Source organism: Anser cygnoides, chromosome 15 (assembly GCF_040182565.1).
Source record: "Anser cygnoides isolate HZ-2024a breed goose chromosome 15, Taihu_goose_T2T_genome, whole genome shotgun sequence".
NCBI classification, from domain to species: Eukaryota; Metazoa; Chordata; class Aves; order Anseriformes; family Anatidae; genus Anser; species Anser cygnoides.
In genome coordinates, this window is record NC_089887.1 from 6,324,010 (window position 1) to 6,345,851 (window position 21,842).

Below are 21,842 nucleotides of genomic sequence, written 5' to 3' on the forward strand. Positions count from 1 at the left end.
GACAACGGCTCTGGCCCGCCGCCGCCTCACCGCTCCTCCGTCCCTCACCCGCTGCTGCCCCTGAGGCGGCCCTGTCGCTGCTCCTGCTCCGGGCTCTGCCCGCCGGGCGGCCCCAGGCCTCGGCGTCCCCCTCAGTAACGTGTAGCCGTGAGGCCTTGGGCAGCTGCGAGTGAAAAATGCCCGCTAAACGGGTAGCCAAGCAACTCGGTTTTGGTTTTTCTTTCGTTGCCGCTTTCCGGTGGGACTTCCAGGCCCTCGCACAGCACACCCCACCCAAAGCCCTGGCAGTTTTAAGCGCTTTGGAGCCTGTGTTCTGCACAAAAGAGCTCTGCCTGTGCCAGCATCAAACCCCAGTAACCACTGGACTACTGCGTTAAAACAAAATGTCACGGACCTGGTTTCAGCAAAGAAGTCGAGGCTTGAAACAAGCCCTTGTGCTCAAATATTTAGGGAGTGTATGCAAATACAGTCAATGTGAAATCTGTGGCCTGGTTACTTTTTCTAAATCTTTAGTCTCTCCAGACCTAAGATGGGCTTCGTGCTGTGATGCACTGCAGTCAGGAACTGCACAAATGGAAGAACACGGTCTGTGTAACTTAATGTGTAATCAGCCCAAAAACTTTTATTTATTCGTGTTCAAGAGAAATGACTCAGCCTGCTAGGAAAGACTGGGTCATAAATATGTTACTATTAAATAAATAAAGAGGCTCTGTGTACTTGTTCGGATGCAAAATTGGTGAGAAGTTAGAAGAAAGAAAAGTAACATAAGGACATTCAAATAACATTAGCTAACATCAATGTTGCACTGACTTTAGGCAATGATTATTTTAAAAGAGCTATGCTGTAGTTATGTGAAAATTTTAAGATGCTGAAGCCAAAGTCGAGCGGATCCCAACACCTGAAAGCTAGCACATAATTTGGTAAGACACTCAGCCAGTCACAACCTTTCAGTAGATGGCTGAATACTTTGCAAAAAGGTGAGTTACCTCACTCTGCTGACTATACCTTCTCCTTCTGTACTTTGCACCTGTTTTTGTGTCTTTAGAGCAGAAAACATTTAAGGGCACAAGACAGAACAAAAATCACTGAGGCTAAATCTCTCTGGAAGTCTGGCAGTACAAGGCCAGGTCTTCTCAGGATCTTCTCCACCCGTTCCACTGGAGCCCAGCCAGGGCAGGGTGCACTCTGCTCTGGCAGAACAAAGCACGTATCACTCCCTGGGCACTGCTCCAGCTCCGCGGGCTGCTGCATCTTGTCTTGGGCAGCTGTTTTTCCCTCAGAACCAGGCCAAGAGGCTTGAGAAGGATGGCTTAGATTCAGTTCTGCCTCTGCTCCCTGGCTATAAGGAGCAATAGAGCCTTTATCTTCTAGAATTTAAGTGAAACTTGGTCCAATATTCCAATTTTGTTAAAATAAGCTGGTACTTAGTTATTTTTTCCACAGTTCAGGAAAAAAACCTGCTCTGTAGCAAATAAAAATGATTTCAAAATTTTTCAGCATCCAACAATGAGCTCTGAACATAAAGTGGGCTCAATTTTATCAGCTAAACTGAATTCTGTAGAAAAATGGTCAATAAGAATAAAAATAGATCGTATTAGAAGTGTTTCAGTTTTGATGCTCTAGAAGGCAGTTATGAATTTAGAAGAAGAAAAAAAAAAAAGCTTTGTTAACTGACACCAGGTATAGGGAAACTACAATACATGGCCAAAACAATCCAAGCTCCACATCTACTTACCCTCTCTTCGCACATACTTGCCTTCTTCCCTTCCACTTCCACTGTGATTCCCAGTGAATTCCTGCACTCACACTTAGAAAACCTGTTCTGCTGTGTTCTTGCCCTTGCTATCAACCACAAAGTTAGAGGTACCCACAGCAATTAAGGGTGTGTGCTGAACATGACAGTGACCGGTGTGGCAAGAAGTTTCTGAGTGGCAAAACTGGACGTGGCACACTACTGTGCTTGTGGGAAAGGCTAAGGGCACAGGGAGCTCAGCAGCAGCATGGGGATGGCCCCTGGCTCCAGGGTCCTGTGGCAATGTGTGGCAGGGATATATTGGGCAAGGGGGATTCTGTAGAAATACTCCCTAGTGTGAGGAAGTGTGGTGACCTTTATGTCCATGGATGAGGAGATGATCATATATATGCATTCGTATGAAAATTGCCTGAAGTATCTGAAAGTCTGATTTCTGTCTTGATAATTAAAGAAAAAGTTTCTCACCAGCTGCATCGCACATTTTGGTTAAACTGATGAGGGCCCCTTCTTCACACCATCACTGGTGTCAGCCAAAGGAAATGGGTGCTCCATGCAGTGCAGTTAGATTATCAGTAAAAAGGGGACTGCAAAGCACTTCAATTTTGCCACTAGATCCTGCCATCGTCCTGACTTACAGGGGATTTCAGACATTAACAAGAAAAGCCGATTACACACAAGGCAGGCTGACAGAGCAGCCGTTCTCCCCTCATCTGCTGCTTCAACTCAAGTTACTGCCTTTCTTGAGCTTCCCCGGGGGACTGATCTCAGTAAGTGGACACAAGCCCGTTAGCTGTAATTTTCGTTGATCCTTCAGCTGCCTAATAATGAAGACTTTTTGCTTTATATTTTTCCCTCTCTTTAAAACATGGATAGAGCTTTGCTAGAAGGGTGGAGTTGAGGCAGTTGAGGCTCAGTCCATCATGTATCCAACTGGACCAGATCTGATCCTGTCTTCTATGGGAAAACCAACATTTGCTCACTTTCCCACGCAGTGATCCTAACACAGATTCCATAAATGAAACAAACTTCGCTCTTCTCAAGCCAGCAGTTGATTTCCACAGGCCAAGATGTTACTTGGTGCCTGCAGCACTGCTGTAATGTGTTTATTCTGCTTGCACAAGCGACTTCTCATAAGCAAGGTAAAACCTACGCAATAACCAATCAGAACTCTAATCTGCATGTTCCAGTGTATGAAAGCTTTTCAGTTAAAAGATACAGTTCACTCTAATAGCTTCTATAGCTATTTCAGATGATAAGAGCCAAGGTTAAGAGTAGGGGACTTCACAATCTATTAAGAGTAGTCATCACACACACAATATTCTGCATCAGGTATGTCTGCTCTGTTCAAGTTATAGGTACACTTCAGTCTTTTCGTGATTACCTTCTAACTACATTTGCCTGCCTCTTCAAACAGCAAATGTGGAAGCACGATCCAGTTATAGCTAGAGGTTACTCTGGGGAGCACACCACATGTGCAAGCAGACAAGGTGCATTAGTGCATCTTTACCATGTGATGAGATGACACAGTGCACTGCTGGACACCTGCAGACAGGCTGCCAATAATTTGCCTAAAGCATTTCTGAGGAAATGTGCAGATTGTCTACAACGATCCACATGGGTGAGAGGAGGATGGATGGGGGAACAAACTTAACTTCCAGTCTCTCCTCAAACTGCTCTCTCTGTAGCCTTCTTCTCACAGTCTAGGTGCATTAATTTACAGTGCTCTCTTCATGTCTAATCAATTGATTCTATTTAAGGTAGTCAACAAACATTTAGAAGAGTCTATATTCAGTTAGCCAAATGCATACACTTACCAAAAATTTTGTTTCACTGAGAATCCAAGTCCCAGGATCCTCCGAAACCAGTCTTCTAGCTTGCAAGGACAAAAGTCAGAAGCACATATGTTCGTCACACGATGGGCGGGGCTAGTAAGCCTGCTTATCTAAAGTCTGAAAGTTCGAGATAACCATTTCGCCCAAGAAAAATTGTCCTTGCTTAAAAGTTATGTAATTAATATGATCATAATAGCATTTGCAATGAACCCAAATAAAATCTAGTACACATAATAGCTGATATAGCAAGACGGAAAAAAACCACCATACACTTCAATTGTGTACCTACTGACACAGCAAGAGGTTGCTGAAGCAAGACTTCAGGTTGTATTGGAAGAATTGGCTGCTTTGCAGTGCTTTGAAATCCCATTTTTTTGAGAATAAGGTGTTGAATGAAATCTCAAAAGGGCTCTGCTAAGATGGCTATGTAGTCTATTTCCAGTCTAATTAGATTGGATTTTTAACGATTGATTAGACTGAGAAAACAATTTCACAGAAACACAGAATAACTGAGGCTAGAACGGACCTCTGGAGATCATGTAGTCCAAATCCTGCTCAAGTTGAGTCAGGTAGAACAGGTTGCCCAGGATGTATTAAGTCAGGTTTTGAATATCCCCAAGGGTGGAGACTCCACAACTTCTTTATTTGATGTAATGTTTTCTAGTGACTTATATTTACTGTACATTCTAAGAATTTCTGATGGCCTTCTCATTATATTGAGCTACACAGTTATTAACAGTTATCAGTCAATTAAAATGCTGCTCAGTAAAGGAAGAGTTATAGCTTGTCTTTTCATGAAAACTTCAAAGACAATGTAAATGATTTAAAATGAGCATCCAGTTCTAGAGAAATGGCAAAGAGCTTTTAGATTGCTAAGAAAGTACTCATTTATTCAGTATCTTTAGTGTTATTGTCCCTTTTGATAAGGTTTTCAAAACAACCCAGTATTTTATGGAGGAGTAGCCACAAGTTTGCATAACTTCGCTTCTAAGATAGAAATAGGTCTTGCTTTGTGTATCTCTTTTCTCTCAAATGTTTCTTTGAGAATGCCAGTAGGTATTGATGCAAACAGACCATGGTTTGGTACAATTAGGTAGTTAAGTCTGAAAAAGTAGTTATCTCAGAAGGATAAGCAAACATGAGGAGTACTCCTATAGCATAAGGAGTATTCCCAAACCTTGAAGAGCCTGTTTTTAGACTTGATACAAAGCCAAGGTACTTGGGAGGTAGAAGCAAAAAACATTTTCTGCCTATAATACTAATAATTTTAAAAAATCAGGAACCTGGTTTTCCATGATTTTTGTGTGTACAATAAATAGCACTGTACCCCAGAATGACTTAGACAGGAATCTAAGAAGCCCACTTTATTACATAGCTAAGAATGTGAGAAAACTCTACAACTTGTACACTACAAAGGTATTTAAAGAAATGCTTTAACCTAATATTGGAGAATTTCACTTCAAAGTAGTAAGCAAACAAATGTTGCTTGCCTTCCAAGGCACTATAGTATAAACATAAAAGATGCAGATGCTGTGTATTTAACAAAAACAACATAAATATCGTTAATCTAAGTGACAAAACAGCACATTTCCTTCCATTACAATCCTTAATTTAAAAATTGTTAGTTTTATTCTCAGTCATAACATGTAATACAATGACAATACAAAAACATTTCTTTAGTGACACCTACTCAGAATATGTCCCTGTTATACTAGCACAAGTACTCAAAACACCATGAAAATTCTGCTGCATTATGCAACAGAAGTTTGGCTGTCTTCATTTCTGATAGAACTGTTCCTCACAGACCTGACTCTGCAAAGTCTGAATATTATCCATTTTGAAATGCTCCTTAGAAGACTAAGTACTCGCTGAATTACATAAATTTAACATTACACAATTAGTTTTTAAAATAAATTATCTTTCTGAAATATAAATAGTTTCAGATTCCTCAAAAATATTCCTCTTTTAAACCTTGTACCTGGAAAAGTTCCAATGCAAAGTGAATTTAAACATTGTCTTATTGCTAGGAAAAGAAAAAAAAAAACACCTTCAAATGGCAAAGAACATAGAATTGTGCTAACCTGAGTTTTAAATGAACTAATACTGAACTTACAAAGGAAAAAAAATCTATTTATTGCTCAGCCTACCTTAAGAAAATGAAAATATGAAACCAATCCAGATCAAACAGATTTCACATGCAGTTCACTAAAAAATCAGCACTGATTCATAAAACTGGTTCTTTGGCTGACTGAATGTGATGTAGTAGTTGATTACAATAGACTGGTGTTCGATGCTTATGTATAACCACTTCAATTTCTCTCACAAGCAGTTCTGGATATAAAATGCTCCCTTCTTTTAAAGCATCTGTAAAACAAAAATATGGTTTATAAAACATTAGCTGCTCTGTCTTTCTCTATCCAGGTTCTCTCAAAGTAGCTGAAACCTAACCTGGAAGTTTTCTATAAGTTGAGCAATCATGAAAAACTAATTCCCCCCTCATTTACTAAAGTCCCTATTTTGACATCTATATACTTGAATGCATAAACTGATACACCAATAAATTCCACAGAATCTATTAAGAGATAGGGTATGGTCACATCCTGCAGTGGTTAGTGTCTACAGTCCATATCCTGTTTACTGTCTATACAGGGTTCTGATACATCAGATACACTCATATTCCGACTCTAGTGAATACTAGATAAAACATTCTGCATATAGGTAAAAGGTCTGAGCTCATACTCACTGAAACCCAAAGGAAAGTTTCCAGTGATTCCAGCCTGCTAGGAGTAGTCCCTAGCTGTAAGAGTTTTCAAGTGTTACATGAAAGCAGCATTCTTTGTAAAGCACTGTCAAAAATATATATGGCTGAAAGTCTTACCTAGGACTGCATTTTGAGTATCTTGATCTTGGTCATCCAGATGTATCAACAGTTCTTGGTACAGAAACTCAATATTACTTTTCATTACAGATTTCATATCACTGTCCTTTACACATTTAAACCAATCAGTTAAGGTGCGAGCAGCTGCCAGTCGTACATCACGTGAAGCATCATCCAAACGCTTTAGAACTTCTGAAAAGGAATAAATATACAACCCATCATCACTACTAACAGAGAAGTTACCTTTTAATTTTTATTTCAAAACACAAATTTATTTTGTAATCACTGAAATTGTTGTTGCATTTATATATGTGACATCTTTCTGTCTTTTGAACTTGTGGAATACATGGAGTTTATTCTTCCTAAAAGCATGCATAGGATTGTTATTGGATTGTTTTTTAAAAGTTAATTATGTTGTCAAAATATTAAAATAAATGTATGAAATTATTTAGATTAGTTGGTTAACACTCTACCTACATACCAACATCATCCTAATAAGCTTTAGAGAAAATATCTCTATTTGACATTACAGCACTGTAGATTAGGAGTTTCTTCTTCTTCTTTTTTTTTTTTAAACCAACCCCACACAACATGGAGAACGATGTGACTACCATTTATATAATGCATTACTGTTCTACTTTCACTATAGTTGAGACATTATTTCACATAGTCTGAACTAGGAAGCAAGGCAGATGAAACACTGGTAAGTCTTGGAGACAATAATACTGACTAAAGTTCCATCTAGTGGTCTAATGTATAATAACACCGGGAATACTTCAGCTCAGTTCTGTTCAGCTGGTAGCAAGGGCACATAAAAATGACATTAGCAACAGAATACCTCAATAAAACGAAACATGGCAGTTGAAAAGCTAGCACAGAAAGGGCCTGCAAGAAGCAAGTGCTGTTGGAGTCACACTTAACAACACCTACTCACGTATGTTAACATCTTGATTCTTTAAAATGCATACCTGTACTTTATATACTTTATACAGTCTCACTTGACAATATCAGATCATGTCTTCATCTCTGCAGGATTAAGATGTTAAATTGCCTCTCATATACAAAACTGTTGCTGACCATATGATTTTTCCCAATCTACTTTTTCCACTTCCTTAATATCTATAAAATTACTCTAGGGAATAAGTACCCAAAGAGTTAAAACACCAGATAAAAGAACAGAGAAATAGCACTAAAATATGTTTATGGGAGTAAAATAAGTATGTCTGAGAAACCAAGTCAACATGAAATCTACACCTGTTTGTACCTCAAATACACGTTTAAAGGCTTTTTTGCTCTTTATGTAGGATTAAAGCCATTTGACATAGCAGATCTGTCATTTCCTAGTCTGTGTTAGTACTTTCATCGCTACCAGCTGCAATGAAACTGCAGGTGAGGTGGACAACCTTAAGAGTGAATCCTAAAGCTACACAGCAAATCTGCCAACTGCTCCAGAACAATGATTTTTTATCATTACAAACAAAGCTTCTATGACACTTCAGGAGAAAAAGTAAGTGTAATTCTTCAATATGAAGACATGCCTCCATCATCAAACCCCTAAATTCTTACACTTACCTGGGTAAGTCTTGGTAAGCTGGTCTTCATCAAACTGCCTCCCACAGACTTTTAAAAAAACACCAACAATACAGCAACCCATCAGTCGACTAATTTTAGAGTCTTCATCCATGGCAGCAATAATTTGGGGCATTAGCGCATCTTTGACTTTCAAGATCTAGAATTAACAAGGAAAGCATAAGAAGAACAACAGCTTTTCAGTCACTCTAAAACAATATGCTTATTGGTTACATCAGTTGTCATTTGATCTCACAGATACTGGCTTGTACAATTTAAAAAGATAAAGTTAACTATAATTATACCTGAATCTCTTGACATTACACAGCATCATTTTTGCCTCTAAGGAAGCTTGGGAAATGAAAATCCACCAATAGAACAGCCATTTCATGAATACTCGGTATACATGCATGAGTTTTACATTATCTGTAAAAGCGTTAGACTTGCTTGTCTTTTTATTAAAAAAAAAATCTTGGCAAGACTTTCAGTAATTTGGAGATGAGGATTATGTGTATGTACCAGTAGATGGTGCTCTTATTCTAAAAGGAAGCTTTCAAATAAAGATTATTTTAAAACAACATTTTTAGTGAGTTTCATTATTTGACTTTAATATGTACATTTCATATACATTAATGTAAAAGGCCATTTAGGTCCCCCACTGATTCAGAAAAACATTTAAATACAACAGTAGTCTCTGATGTTGTTTTCGTATATGTGATATCAACCAGTTACATGTGTTTAAGCATTCTGTTCAATTAAGGTCTGTTATAAAGGCAATAAAGACTATAAGCATTTAATAATATTTTAAGTCCATTTGTTTTTAAGTGTCCTTACATTGAACATTTTCCCTTACAAATGCCATTTTTGCTAGCAAACAAGCTTCTAAAACCTCCTCAGATTCAATTAATCCTTGATCACTACAGCACCTAACATTTCTTTAAGCATACTCCTTGCCAGCTCTCTATTTCAGTTTCTATAGATACCCTTCAAGTTCCATCTCAGCTCCTCCTGCCCTTTCCAGGAATCTTTTAGATTTTTTTCCTAAATGGACCTGTGGGCTCCAAGGCAACCAGACAAGTTGTCTTCACCACATTACACAAAAGCATGTACTGGCTAGCTCCAGTGCCGCTCTGCACGTACTGGCTAAGGGGCCAGTTATGTCAAGGGCCTGAGTGTTTGGTGTCTCAGAACCGGTGTTATGCTAGAACAGATCTACAAAATTTTATGACGGCAAGTTCTACAGCATACCATATAGCAGGTCTCAGGTCTTTTATCAGGATATCATCGTCTCCTCACTTCAGATCATTTCAGTTATTAGTACTCAGTTGCAATTAATTTTATTACGAAAACTATACATCCATATGAAAATCCTACTTACAATAAGGATTTATTCTTTTTTTTTCCCTTGCATTTATTTTGTTTTCCTGCCTAAGATTTCAAAGTACACTTGATGAGAAAGAGAGAATTTACCTCTTCTGGTGAAAGTGTTTCACAGTGAATTAGAGCCCAAAGGCATGATACAGCTGTAGTGCGGATGGCAGCTGCTGTTCTTCCAGCATGCCACTGCAGATTAGGAGCCAGCATGTCTTTTATCACAGTCTCAAGGTAGCTAGGGAACAGCCTGGAGCCAAAAATAAGAAAACAAAATAAAGGTTCATGAGAAAGTGGTAAAGAGACTGACAGGATGTAAAAGAGAATTTTCTGTCATAGAAACAAGCAGAAAAGGGGAAAAAAAAAAACCACACACAAAACTTATAAGCCAACATGATTATAATGTATGTGATAAGCCTTTCATAACTTAATTTTTCAAGGCAATATTTAAACAAATACCTAACATTCATGGGAAGGGGAGCCTAGACTTTCTTCCACTTCAGACGATGCCCATGACTCACTGTGTTATCTTGGTAAACTACTTACCTTCTCTCTGTCTCATTTTCTCCGTCTGTGAAGTGGAGATAACACTCCATGTGAATGCTGTGAGGATTCATTAATATTTGTAAGGCCCTTTGAGACTGTCCAATTAAAAGTATTCACAATGTGAAAAGTATGAAAGCTACTGATGAGACCACAACTACTGATATTGCAGGGAGTCTACCCAGAATACTTCAGCTTTCCCTTGGCTCAGAAACTTGTCTCCCTCAAGGATGTGAGGTCTGTAGGATTTTTAAATGGTGCCAGTCCCAATACCAGTTTGCTTTCATTACAAACGTACAAATCTGTGATATTTTTGCTGATGTCTTTTCCTGATCCTCTATTGACTGCGTTGTTACAATACTAAAAGCTGTTGCAAGAATCAAAAATTGCAAGAGGCAACATTCCCTCATACCCATTTGATTTCATCTCAAACAATTTTAAATTAAGAAAGAAAGATATAAATCTTACACACAAGTTTAAAAAGACTTTTCTGCATTAAGAAAGCCATGTCTGCCTGGCCTGTCAGTAGATAATTACGGCTCTGGTTATTCACTTTGCCTCGGTGCTTTAAAGAGCAGCTGGCAGTGTGCAAAACAGATTGACTATTAACAGGCTAAATCTACCTTGACTCACATCCCACTCTATTCAGACTTCCAGCAGACCTGGACTGCAGCCACCTGAGTGCAAAACAGCACATCACCACCCTAGTGCTTGACAGAAAGGGAAGAAGCTGTTGCTGATTTTCTAAGAGTCCTACAATGCCAGGATGAGTAAGTGGCTCCCACAGAGATGTGCCAAGCCACAGGAGGAATGTAACAGGCAGATGTTGACAACAAACAATTATTGCTAAGTACCTTTTAACTTCTTTTTTAAAAACACAAACAAAATTAACAAAAAATCATCCAGCGATGGTAAAATTTCCCACAATAATATTATATCAATGTAATCACAAATGTAATTGTATTTACTTCTTTCCTTTAACTACCCTTTCCCCACTGCAGTTACACTGTGTCACTGAAGTATGATTAGCTAGCCTGCCAGACTTTTGTTATCTACTGCACATACACAAAATTGACAACCTCTGATCTTCTACATGATGAAAATATGTGTACCTGTCTGCTGCTTAGTCACCTGGCTAAAGAAAGGAGCAGTGTCTCAGAAAGTTAGTTCTTGCTTCTTGTCCAGCAGATGGCACTTAAGATTCAGTAATAACAAGAAATCTGAAGTCCCATTAGACACATCTGAATTTGTCAAAAACCTTTAGATTTACTATTTTAAACACATTCCTGAGTGAATAATTTTCCATTCAAAAAGTTGCCAGAAAAAATGTAACTAATGATCGCCATCATTCCAAAGCAGCTCCAAAGCAGTTCTGGGCTATCTGATCAGTAGCTGCTTCTGTTCTTAATAAAGCCCTCTATTAAACTGTAAAGAAAAACAACCTGTCAAAACATAGAGGTAAATTCCATCAGTATTATTCCATCAGTATTATGTTAACCAGAATGCTATGCTATTTGTGAGAAGTCTTGTTCTACTGCTTTGAAATAGAATCAGTAAAGCAATACTTGGCAGTTATCTGACACAATAACGTCAGACTCAAATAAAATTAGATGACCACAGAACTGTGTTTAGTATAATAACTGAAACCCTTCCTATCTAAACTGTTAAAATGTTTTAAGGAGCTGAACAAATTACTACCAGCAATGAATGTGATTGTGTAGCCAAAACTTATTACTACTTCACTGCCCTATCTCTCATTACCATTAAGATGTATTTTTTGCTGTTGCTAATGCAATTAAATTCTCCCTCTTTACATTTTCAAATCTTACTGTTGTAAATCTATGTAATTTACTTTTAAATGTGAACTATTTCCATGAAAGAACATATTTGTGCTATTTATATGCAGTGAGTTGAGACTTTATTTTAAACTGGATAGGAAACAACTAAAATGTAATCTATGCATATAACAATATGTAGTTCTTATGCAGATATAGAAGGCAAGCCTTGGAATTACATTAAAATTACCAACTGCATTTTATGGACTTATATAATTAAAATGGAATGAAATTTTAAGTATTTTTTATATTTCTTTTTCTTGGTTGGCTCCTTTTCTACTTTCATGGCACTGCTGCACTTGGCTTTAGTGTTTGTGGTTTGGTGGTTTGGTTGTTGTTCTTTTCCCCAAACTTAGTATCCTAAATCTAGGTAATTTGAAACAAAATTGGATTTGCTTTTACAAACCAAAAACTCCAAAAATATTTTGTAAGCATCTATTTAAATGCAAAATCTTTATATGTTACTTCCTCCAGTAAAACATTTGATTTTACAGTGGGAAGTAAGATCAAAACTTCAAAGCACCATTTCACTCCCTCTACTGCTTTTCAGTTTCTGAAGATAAACCTACTGGTAAAATTCATTGCTTTGCTCTTGTTCTCAGAGGACAGAGACTCATTATGAGCTATGGTGGGCCATTCTTAGCCAGGAATCATTCTTGGTACAAACAGATCTATTAACCTTACTGGATGTATCTAATCTTGACAAAAGGTCATTCACTCACACTGCCCGGAGCTAAGCAACTTCCATCACGGCTATCTGTGGACAGGCAGTGTGATGTGTGGCCCTATTTGCTGAGTACACTACTTTGAAACATATTCTTCTATTTTTTCCAATGGTAATTGCCCTTTTTTGTGAATCCAAGTGAAGCTAATAGCACAGCGGGTTTGTTTTCTTCTTCCCTCCTTTGGTTCCATTATTTATACAAATGACTGAGTTGCACAGAAAAGATTTTTTATTCATCCTATTTACTTTGACTCTTGCTCAAATAAAATAATACTGCTTGAAATTTACCTTGTGGTCCTCCACTGGCAATCTCTCTCTACCAGCAGTACCTGTGTGCCCTAAGAGAGTCAGGACTATGTAGCACGCTATGTAATGTACCTGTCATACTGCTTGGATGCTTTCCATAGACCAAAATGAGAGGCAGAACACAGAATTAAACCCCCAGTCTTCAAATTCTATTCTGCTGTAAGCTGTAATGTTATTTTTGAGCTGAAAGAGCAGGATACCAAATAACTGCATCTGACACCTGATAAGGATTTGAATATTGGATCCCAAAAATACGTAAACAGATAACAACAAATAATAGCACAAAAGCTTTCAGTTAAAAAAGGACAGCTTCATTACATTACCTCTTTCATACTAGCTCAGAAACTATTAGGGGATGTGTTAGCAGAGTTTCTTCAGCTTATGTGGAACCCCACTGAAGGGTAAACAGGAGGGTTCTTCTGCCCATTCCCTCCGCTACCCTTCACCCCCCATTATGGGATGGAGGCCTGTAATATACTAAATATAAATCTAAAAATGGCAAAAATATGCCTACATTCATCATAACATGGCCTTAAAGAATCTGTATGAGTGTTCAACATATCAGGATGCCCACTGAGTGCCTATTTGCTCATCAGAATCATGAAAAGCTAAGTATAACTGACCATTGCTATCAAAGTACTTTTAGGAAGAATGTTTCCTATGATTAAAAAAAAAAAGAATATTAGAGAGTTAAAAATGAAAAAAAAAAAAGGTGCAGACTGTATCAGAATGCATTTACATACTAAATGCAGCAGACACTGGGAAAATGGAGTAGATGCACTTTATGTATTCAGGACAACTTTGCAGAAGAGTTTTCACTGCTAGTAGGGCTAAATTAATAATGACAAAGGGTCCCGCTGCTGGGATTGTTATAAACGGAGGGTTTTTATACGCATGGTAAATTATAGTTAGACTCTATTTGCAATGCTTAAATACTGCAAGCAACAGGAGACTTCCAGCATCAGTCACTGAGAGTAACAATAATTCCTTCCCAAACATTTAGTTCAATCCTTTTTAAACACCATGCTATACCACAATTTTTAAATGGCCATATTTTTCAAGTGTTTGATTGTTTTCCTACCATAGCTACAGGCAAAGTTTGAGGCTTTAGGAGTTGGCTGGAATGGAACAAACAAACAAGAAACCCCTCTTTCCTAAGAATCCCCATCTTAGCTTTCAAACATATATTCTTTCCAACTATAGTAGTTTCTTTATTTCTTAAACTATCCAGATCTTCATGATATCCAATTTTAATTCTTCCACAGTGACAAAGATATGAGAATTATAGTGGAAGAAGTCCAGACTTCAATTTTCATACTTTTTATTTCTTAATTATTGCCTTTGCATGCCCCTTCTGAGCATTGTTAAAAAATATAGCAAGAAAAATATGCTACAGAATTTGGTGGGAAAGCCTTTCTTCTCCCACACATGCTAACATGGACACAATTATAGGGGTTAAATAACTACCATGGTCATTACTTTTTAATGCTACTTTAGTGTTCAAATGGCCGTGTGAAATTAGAACTCTACTTACCCCTGAGAATTGACGGTTTCATTTGCTTTCTGGAGCAACTGTGACAAAACAGTGAAAAGTTTTAAGCGCATCTGGGGATCTTTGTTTGGCTGAAGACACGTCTTAAGAATGAGAATAAAGTCATCAAGAGCTTCACCTATGACAGGACCTAGAAAAAGAACATGCAATACCTATTTTGGAGCACAAGTAAGTTCTATTTGGATGTTTAATATCAGAGTACTTAAAAAAAAAAAAAGTAATACGCTTGGTATTAAAGTACTATTTAACTTTCTACTCTTGCATGGCAGCTGCTGATATATCTATGTTACATTGTATTAGGTGTTGTAGAAATACCTAAGCTAACTCTCCATGTGCTCAGGTACCTGCAGACTTAGCCATGGCAGCATGGTGCTCCCTGAAGACTGCTTTACCCCACATCTCACTTAACTGTTTTGGTTCTGCTGTGCTACAATGTATTATGTAGCATATCAATGACATCTGCTACCTGCTGGAACCAGCGCAGTATGAAACGGCAGCCTGGGTGGATTAACACATTTGGGGGGGACTAATGCTGTTTGCTATGTAGCTCTGAAAGCTTGAGACTGCACAAAGTTCTCGTTTTATAGAACTTAATGGAAAACTATACTGAAGCTGGTGTGACTGTGATACCACCCCGAACAGCAGAATTGGTTGGCTTCTTTCTTCTTTCAAGTTTTTCCACATGCAGCATTCAAGGAAAAGTGTTCATGACTCCCAGAGGCACATGAAACGGCATGTTTGAAAGGGTCGGCCTCAAAACTTGGATAATAAAATTATTGCAGTTGTTTTATTCCTCCATGATGATTATTTGCATTTTACAAGGAAATCTAAAATATGGTGATTTCTTAGAAGGTACTATTTGAAATAAAAATATTTTCCAAACTCATTCCCTAGTCTGTTAACATTTTCACATCCTATGATGAATTCTGTTTTTACCACTAAACAATAAACAAACAAAGCCCAACTTGTTATCCCAACATCTGAAGAAATGATTTTGTCAAAAGAGGAAGAAGTTTCTACCATTCTCCTTGATACTGATTAATAACTACATGGTTTTAAAGAGGAGTATGTGTAGACCATACACATGCATTATTCTGCAAGCTGCTTACTGTAGAATGCTCCTTCTGCTCTGTTTGCTATAAAATGCTTTCCCCTAGGAACTTCTTCAGCTTTACTTTCTTGTGATGCACATTCCATTCAACTCCAGTCACTAAGAAAACCCTCCCAGAAAGAGACACAACACTTTGGCATTTCTGATGACAAGAACATTCCTCACATGTGAAATGCACAGATTGAAGCATTCAATAATCCAAAACAAGTTCAACAGCATTTAATTACATCTGGAAATTTAATGTTTAAAATTAAAAAAATAAATTAAAAAATCAACCAAACTTCAGTGTCTAGACTTAAGCAACACAGGGTGAATGTTAAGCTGCAGTTTGCTGTATCTCCATGCCAACAAGTAGGTCTCTATTTTCTTAACATTTATTCAAGATACATTGCTTCATGTGAGTTCTGAGGAATTTTTATGACACTTATTATATCAAACTGATAACAGCAACTCAACAGATGGAAAATAAACAAAATAATCTACATTGCTAATTTCATTGTAAGCATACATTCCTGAAAAACAGTAAAAAATGAAAATTTAAAATAAGTAAACCTGATTACATTGATCAAAAATAACATTATGTGTGGGAATGAAAAGAAAGAAAAACAAACAAACAAACAGAATAGCTCCAGGAGATGCTGTGTCAGACAGAAAACACAGACAATAGCATATAACCAGCGTGGGATGCAAGCCAAAATGTTTGCCCAGACGTTTTATGATTTATTTGCCATTAAGGAAAACAGAGACAACTGTCTAGAAGTTCCTCAGTCACAGGATGAGGAATGCAAATCTACAGAAAAGTTGGCTTCTCAGAACTTGCACTGAAAAAACGTTTTGTTCTTTCTAAAGATGAAAAACCAAAAAAAAGTACTTATACTGGTTGATGCACAAACCAGTGAGTGGGTGTTTCATATAGGTTTGATGAGGCCTTTTTTTTTTTATTTTTGAGGTTCAAGTATTAAATGCAGAAGATAACAGTTCCTTAAAACATATCTGTCCATGTTTATCTGTTTGCAATATGGATACTGGTAGCCAAAGTCACTGCATACATTCCTGCTTTAACCAACAGAAAGGAAAAAGCAAATAAACAGGATAAAACATCTTAAAACAGGTGCCCAGGACAAAAAACTGCCTGTCACTGCCTCCCTTGCCTGCAAACGTAATCAGGACAGCTGTGTCAGAGGTATGTTCACTGTGGAGATCTGAAGTTAGCTGAAATGTATGCTAGAGTGTTTCACTAAACCCTGTGTAAGTGGTGCATTGGAGAACATATGTGAGGAAAAGGCTTGTACAGAGAAGCATCTTTTATAAGATAAAGGAATAGATGGAAAAAAACAGATACACTTTTGGTTACCATAAGTTTTTTTTAACTTTTTATCTGCCTTCTCGTAACTTTTCACCTCCCCATAATCCTTACCTGTTTCATTTACCCAAAAGTATACTGCTACTTAAGTGCTTTTGGTAGGCTCCTTACAGCCAAGGAGTCTTTTGGAATTTGAGCTGCTTGAATGTCTTCACTTCGGTTTTCATTATACTTGTGAAGCTTCTGAATATTACACTATTCATTATAAAACACAATGTGTCTGCAGGCTACCAAGATTATTACTTCATTATTTTTTTTAACTGGATGAGCCTTCAAACTACTAAATAAGTCATACCTGAATGATTTGCGATGACATCTAACTGTAATATTTCTGGAGAATAGCAGGTCCAAGAATCATGTGATACTGAAACCCATTCCAAAAGCTGAATTATATGCTGCTTGTAGAGACAAAGAAAACTATCCAATTGCTGCACTTCGGCTAATGAGCACACTGTTTCTTCTGCCTGTTAAAAATAGAGATGAGACACTTCATCTTAACTGGAAAGATATATATATATATTTTTAAAAAGGCAAAACTTTAAAAACTCTCTGTTTATACTATGAGAAGGGAAGGAAGAAGAAGATTTCCATAGTTTCAATTTGGACAATCAGGACCGATGTATGGTGTCTGCCTATAATAAATCCTTTAACTCTGATTTTAAGACAAATATTTGTCCTGATTTCAAAACAAAATCATAAAGAACACAACAATGTAGTAGCAAAATAAAAGAATCGAATCCATTTGAAAACCTATCCAGAAACTAACTAAATATAAACCAGTTCTTATTAGTTTTAAAGATGTTGTGATTTTCTCCTAATTTAACAATGCTTTAAAACATGTTCATAAAGACAATTTCCCAAACTCACATCTAGGAGGCTGTGGCAGCTTCCAAAAATTATTGCTGCTACTGTTTGGAGAGGACAAAGTACTCCCTCTCTCCAGCGCCTGTTTTATTTTTTTTCTTTCCTTTAAAAAATTTGAATTAGGCAAAATGCTCTAAAAAAATTCTCTATGAGCATGCTGAAAGGAGTATCTATAGTATTAGTGATTTCAGTGGACAGTGAGTCGAGAATAAGGAGCAAGGAACAGTCAGAACCCCCACTGAGAAATAACCTATGTTGTCAGTATGATCTCCTGTTCTAGAAGGGAAAGAAGTAGCGGAGCACTATGAGTGACACCATTTGTCTTTAAGTGGTTCAGTACAACTACAAATTGTAGTCATATTTTTAATACTTTTAAATTGAACTCAATCGCACAAGTTAGCTGAAACATGGAAGCATTCTGCCAGACAGTCAAGACAATGCAGAATAACTTGTAGGAAAATACTCCTTTTCTGTAAATAAATTGGAAGATACACGACAACATGGCAAGACAGAAACCGTTCTCCATCAACGACCCCCCCATCTGCAATACCTTTCTTTTATTGAAAAAAATACAAAACAGATACAAAACAATGCTTCATTTCGAGGTGATTTAAAACATACTATTAAGTATGACTGCATGACTGCAAAAAAGTAGGAGAGATCAAATTAAATAGGCCAACAGATTGATGCGTCTTCTCATTCAGAAGGGTCTCATAGTTTAAAAAAAAATAGCAAGGGTGACTTTCTTTCCTGTACTTGAAGCTAGCAAGTTTAATGATGCATTATTTTCATGCTTATAATCAATATGTGCCCAAAGAAGAAGGAAAATAGCACAAGACAGTGGCAATGAAACAAAGCCTTACCTTTAGGTCACCAGGTATACCACTGAGCAGCTCAATACATGCCTGACTAACATCTGATACAGCTCAGTCTATTCGGGGCTGTAAATCACACTCCTCATCACAAAACCTCATTGCTCAGTTGGTGGTCCTGATCTTTTTCCTTAGCCCCAAGCAACCAGAAACACTGATGAACACAGAGCAAAAGGGCCAATCAAGCAAGTAGAAGACTGCAACACTCACAATCAGATCACTTCAATTGTGGCCTCATATCTCTGTGATCTTCTGTCTCCTTATATTGAAGTCTGAATTGAAGTTCTATAATGCGAATTTTGGAATAATTTATTCTTACGTTCAAAATCTTTTGATTCTGAATGCAGGCTTCTCTTCTGAACAACAAATTTATATTAATAAGGCTAGATGTAATCCATTTGTTCTACATGTTCTTGGAGTATTTTAACACGGACTTCTTGCCTTCTGCAAGTTGAAGTTTCATAATACCCAGTAACTGGGAAAAAAACGAATAAACAAACAAACAAAAAAAAACAAACACCAAGCTGTGTTTGTCTTTGTAACAGATTTATATACTGTACTTATGTAATCTCTTTGCCAGATTCTGTCTAGCTGAAAGAAAGGCTAATGAGAAAAAAGATTCTCATCCAAAGTACTGTCAACTTTAAAAATCATCTGTAACTGCAGGAACATCCTAAACCTTTAATAATCTTTGGAGATTAACTTTTCCATATATGAAAATATATGGATTTACCTCCGTGAAACTGCTTTCTTTGTAGGAGTATGAATCCGTCAGATTTTAAATGGACATTGCTGACTTTATGGACCATTTTAGGGCTAAATAGACAAGATACTGGAAAACATACCAGATCAATCTGTCTGAGGTTTATTTGGACAGATTTTCTCTTTAAAACAAAACAAAACAAAACAAACAAACAAAAAAGGCCAAAAAACAAATCTCACTCCCACATTGGCTGTTCATGAGACAGATCTTTGTGCTGTACCTCTCTGTCCTGCAAAGTCTGTTCAATACTTGTTTCAAGCTTGTTCCATTTTACTTCCTTCAGATTAGTTTTCTATATGTATGTCTCCTTGGAGGCAGCCTGTCAGCTATGGGACCATAAATACTGATGATACACAGGCCTTTGGAATATCATGCCTGGGAGCAAGAGAAAGGAAGTAGAATAGCCATCACGTTTAAGGAGCACATTTGAAAAAAGACAACTCGCATAGGTCACGATTATACTGCATGAGGATGGCTTGGTGATATATTTGATATTTGGCTCGGGGAAGTAAGAGGAAGAGAGAACTAAGAGGGCGAGATAATGTTTAGCCAAAATGCTCATCTATTATCAGGGCATCTAGAAATGTCCTTGATTTTAAAGCGTTCCTGCAACAAGATTTAAACTTTTAGTTCTGGTTGGAGGTAAAAAGGTCAAACACTGTAAAATGAGTCTGATGTGTGCCTAAACATAAAAAAAATTATCACTTTTTTTTTTATGGACAGTAGCACTCTTGATCTGTAGGTGAATTGTTCTTTAATTGTCAAAAAAGGAGATTTGAGACCAGCTTCAGAGTTCTGTACTGTAAGTTTTAACAAATATTACCCATCTGACAGCCACAACATTTTCTGGTGATCTCCTTTCACTACATCAACTTTTTGCACAACTTAGTCTCCCTCTTCAAAGTTATCTTCATCTTGAAGTCAAATTCTCTCTAAAGACTGCATTTCCCTTTACAGGCATCCCATTTGTAAACTCTGACATTGGGATTTTTGTCATTCAAGACATAATAGTTTATTAAGATAGTACCTTTAGAAGAAAGATTCCTGCCCCTCTCACCCCTGCATAATATCAGACACTAAAATGAAAATTATCCAGTGTAATGGTTCTCTTGATTGTCATCAAGCCACCTGTTAATACATTAGGAGACTATGCAGTGAAATATTGTTTCTGGATATGAAAACAAACTTATTCAGAACCATCTTTAGTTCTCTTCCCTTTTTAGGTGTGCTACCAAATTTTTTCCTGGCCACTTGTGTGCTTGTGTATATCACCTAATGTTAACAATACTCCAGTGACTTCTATTCACCTAAAAAATTAAGCAGCAACAGTTCAATCAGCATGCCCAAAGCTTTGCAGTACCCAGTGATAAGTACAAACTCTTTAATACCTCCTTTCCTAAACCATTACCTTAACTATAACATTCGCTTAAGTAAAGCATTGTCCTAGGCCAATTGCAGCCCTCACCAACTGTGAGCTTCCCATGCTCCCTTAACGTACTTCAAGCCTTCTATTCTGAAACCTAATCTAAACACACAAAATATCTTGTTTTAACAACAGCCTGCGGACCCATACTGACCACAAAATAAAACAGGACTCTAGGGCCCCTCTCAGAATCGGCACATATTTTAATTCTGTGGGCCTTCACCCAAAGTTATGAAGAAACGTAGCTCTCCGGGCTCTGCTCTCCCAAACTGTAACCCCAACTCCAAACTTAATTTTGTTGTTAATCACATGTAGTATGTACAGTAAGAGGTGCACAACTTTGGACTAACCATAAGCTATTACTCCCCACTGATACAGCCAACCCTTCAGTGAACAAGCCTTACAAGATACAACAATAAGGCCAACTCCCAAGTTTCTTATGAGAGTAATATGTTTTTCTGTTATGTCAGCCAAACTCAGCTATTAAGCAGATTTCTGCTTATGTGGGAGCTAACATATTCTGCTCTTCAGGCACCAGTGTTGCCCTAGATTTTGACCACAAATTTATTCCCATACTAACCCCTAGCACTACCATCTTCCAGATCTATAAAAGAAATACCCTGTAAGATGTAGTCTCCATCACTGCTAATCTTCATTACAACTCTGTGGATTTGCAAAATTCAACACTAAATAAAATCGTGAAGCTGTTGTCTGGAAATAGTTGTAGCACTTAACAAATATGAACTGTCTGATCTGTTGCTAGCAAAGCAGAAATACCAATATTTTGACTGGCAAATTATAACATCCATAGATCTTTCAGCCTTCACAGTGACTTCTAAATATTAACTAACTACCAGAACAGTGCCATAGAGATAGGCATTTGAAGAACAGTTTTATTTTCATAATCCAAGTATTCCCTCATGCTTATTTCATTCTAACAGAGTGAATCCGATGAAGTTGAATTATATGCATATCTAAATATTTAGCTATTGTATTTCTGCACAATTTTTGAAACACCAATTGCTATACACACATGCACATACATATGAAAATAAGCAATCCTCAAACAAAACTAGAAGGATG

General features: G+C 37.3%; 1 protein-coding gene across 1 annotated transcript in view; it reads right to left on the reverse strand.

Annotated features, from left to right (window-relative positions):
- Window positions 1-4,919: 4,919 nt before the first annotated feature.
- The window catches only part of DNAAF5 (dynein axonemal assembly factor 5), a 28,638-nt gene continuing 11,715 nt past the window's right edge, over window positions 4,920-21,842 (reverse strand). The window contains exons 8-13 of the mRNA XM_066977469.1: window positions 17,133-17,301; window positions 14,346-14,493; window positions 9,503-9,653; window positions 8,036-8,192; window positions 6,464-6,655; window positions 4,920-5,949 (exon numbers count right to left, since the gene is read on the reverse strand). Coding sequence (XP_066833570.1) covers window positions 5,810-5,949; window positions 6,464-6,655; window positions 8,036-8,192; window positions 9,503-9,653; window positions 14,346-14,493; window positions 17,133-17,301 — 957 coding nt within the window. The 3' untranslated portion in view covers window positions 4,920-5,809. The remainder of the gene's footprint in view (window positions 5,950-6,463; window positions 6,656-8,035; window positions 8,193-9,502; window positions 9,654-14,345; window positions 14,494-17,132; window positions 17,302-21,842) is intronic.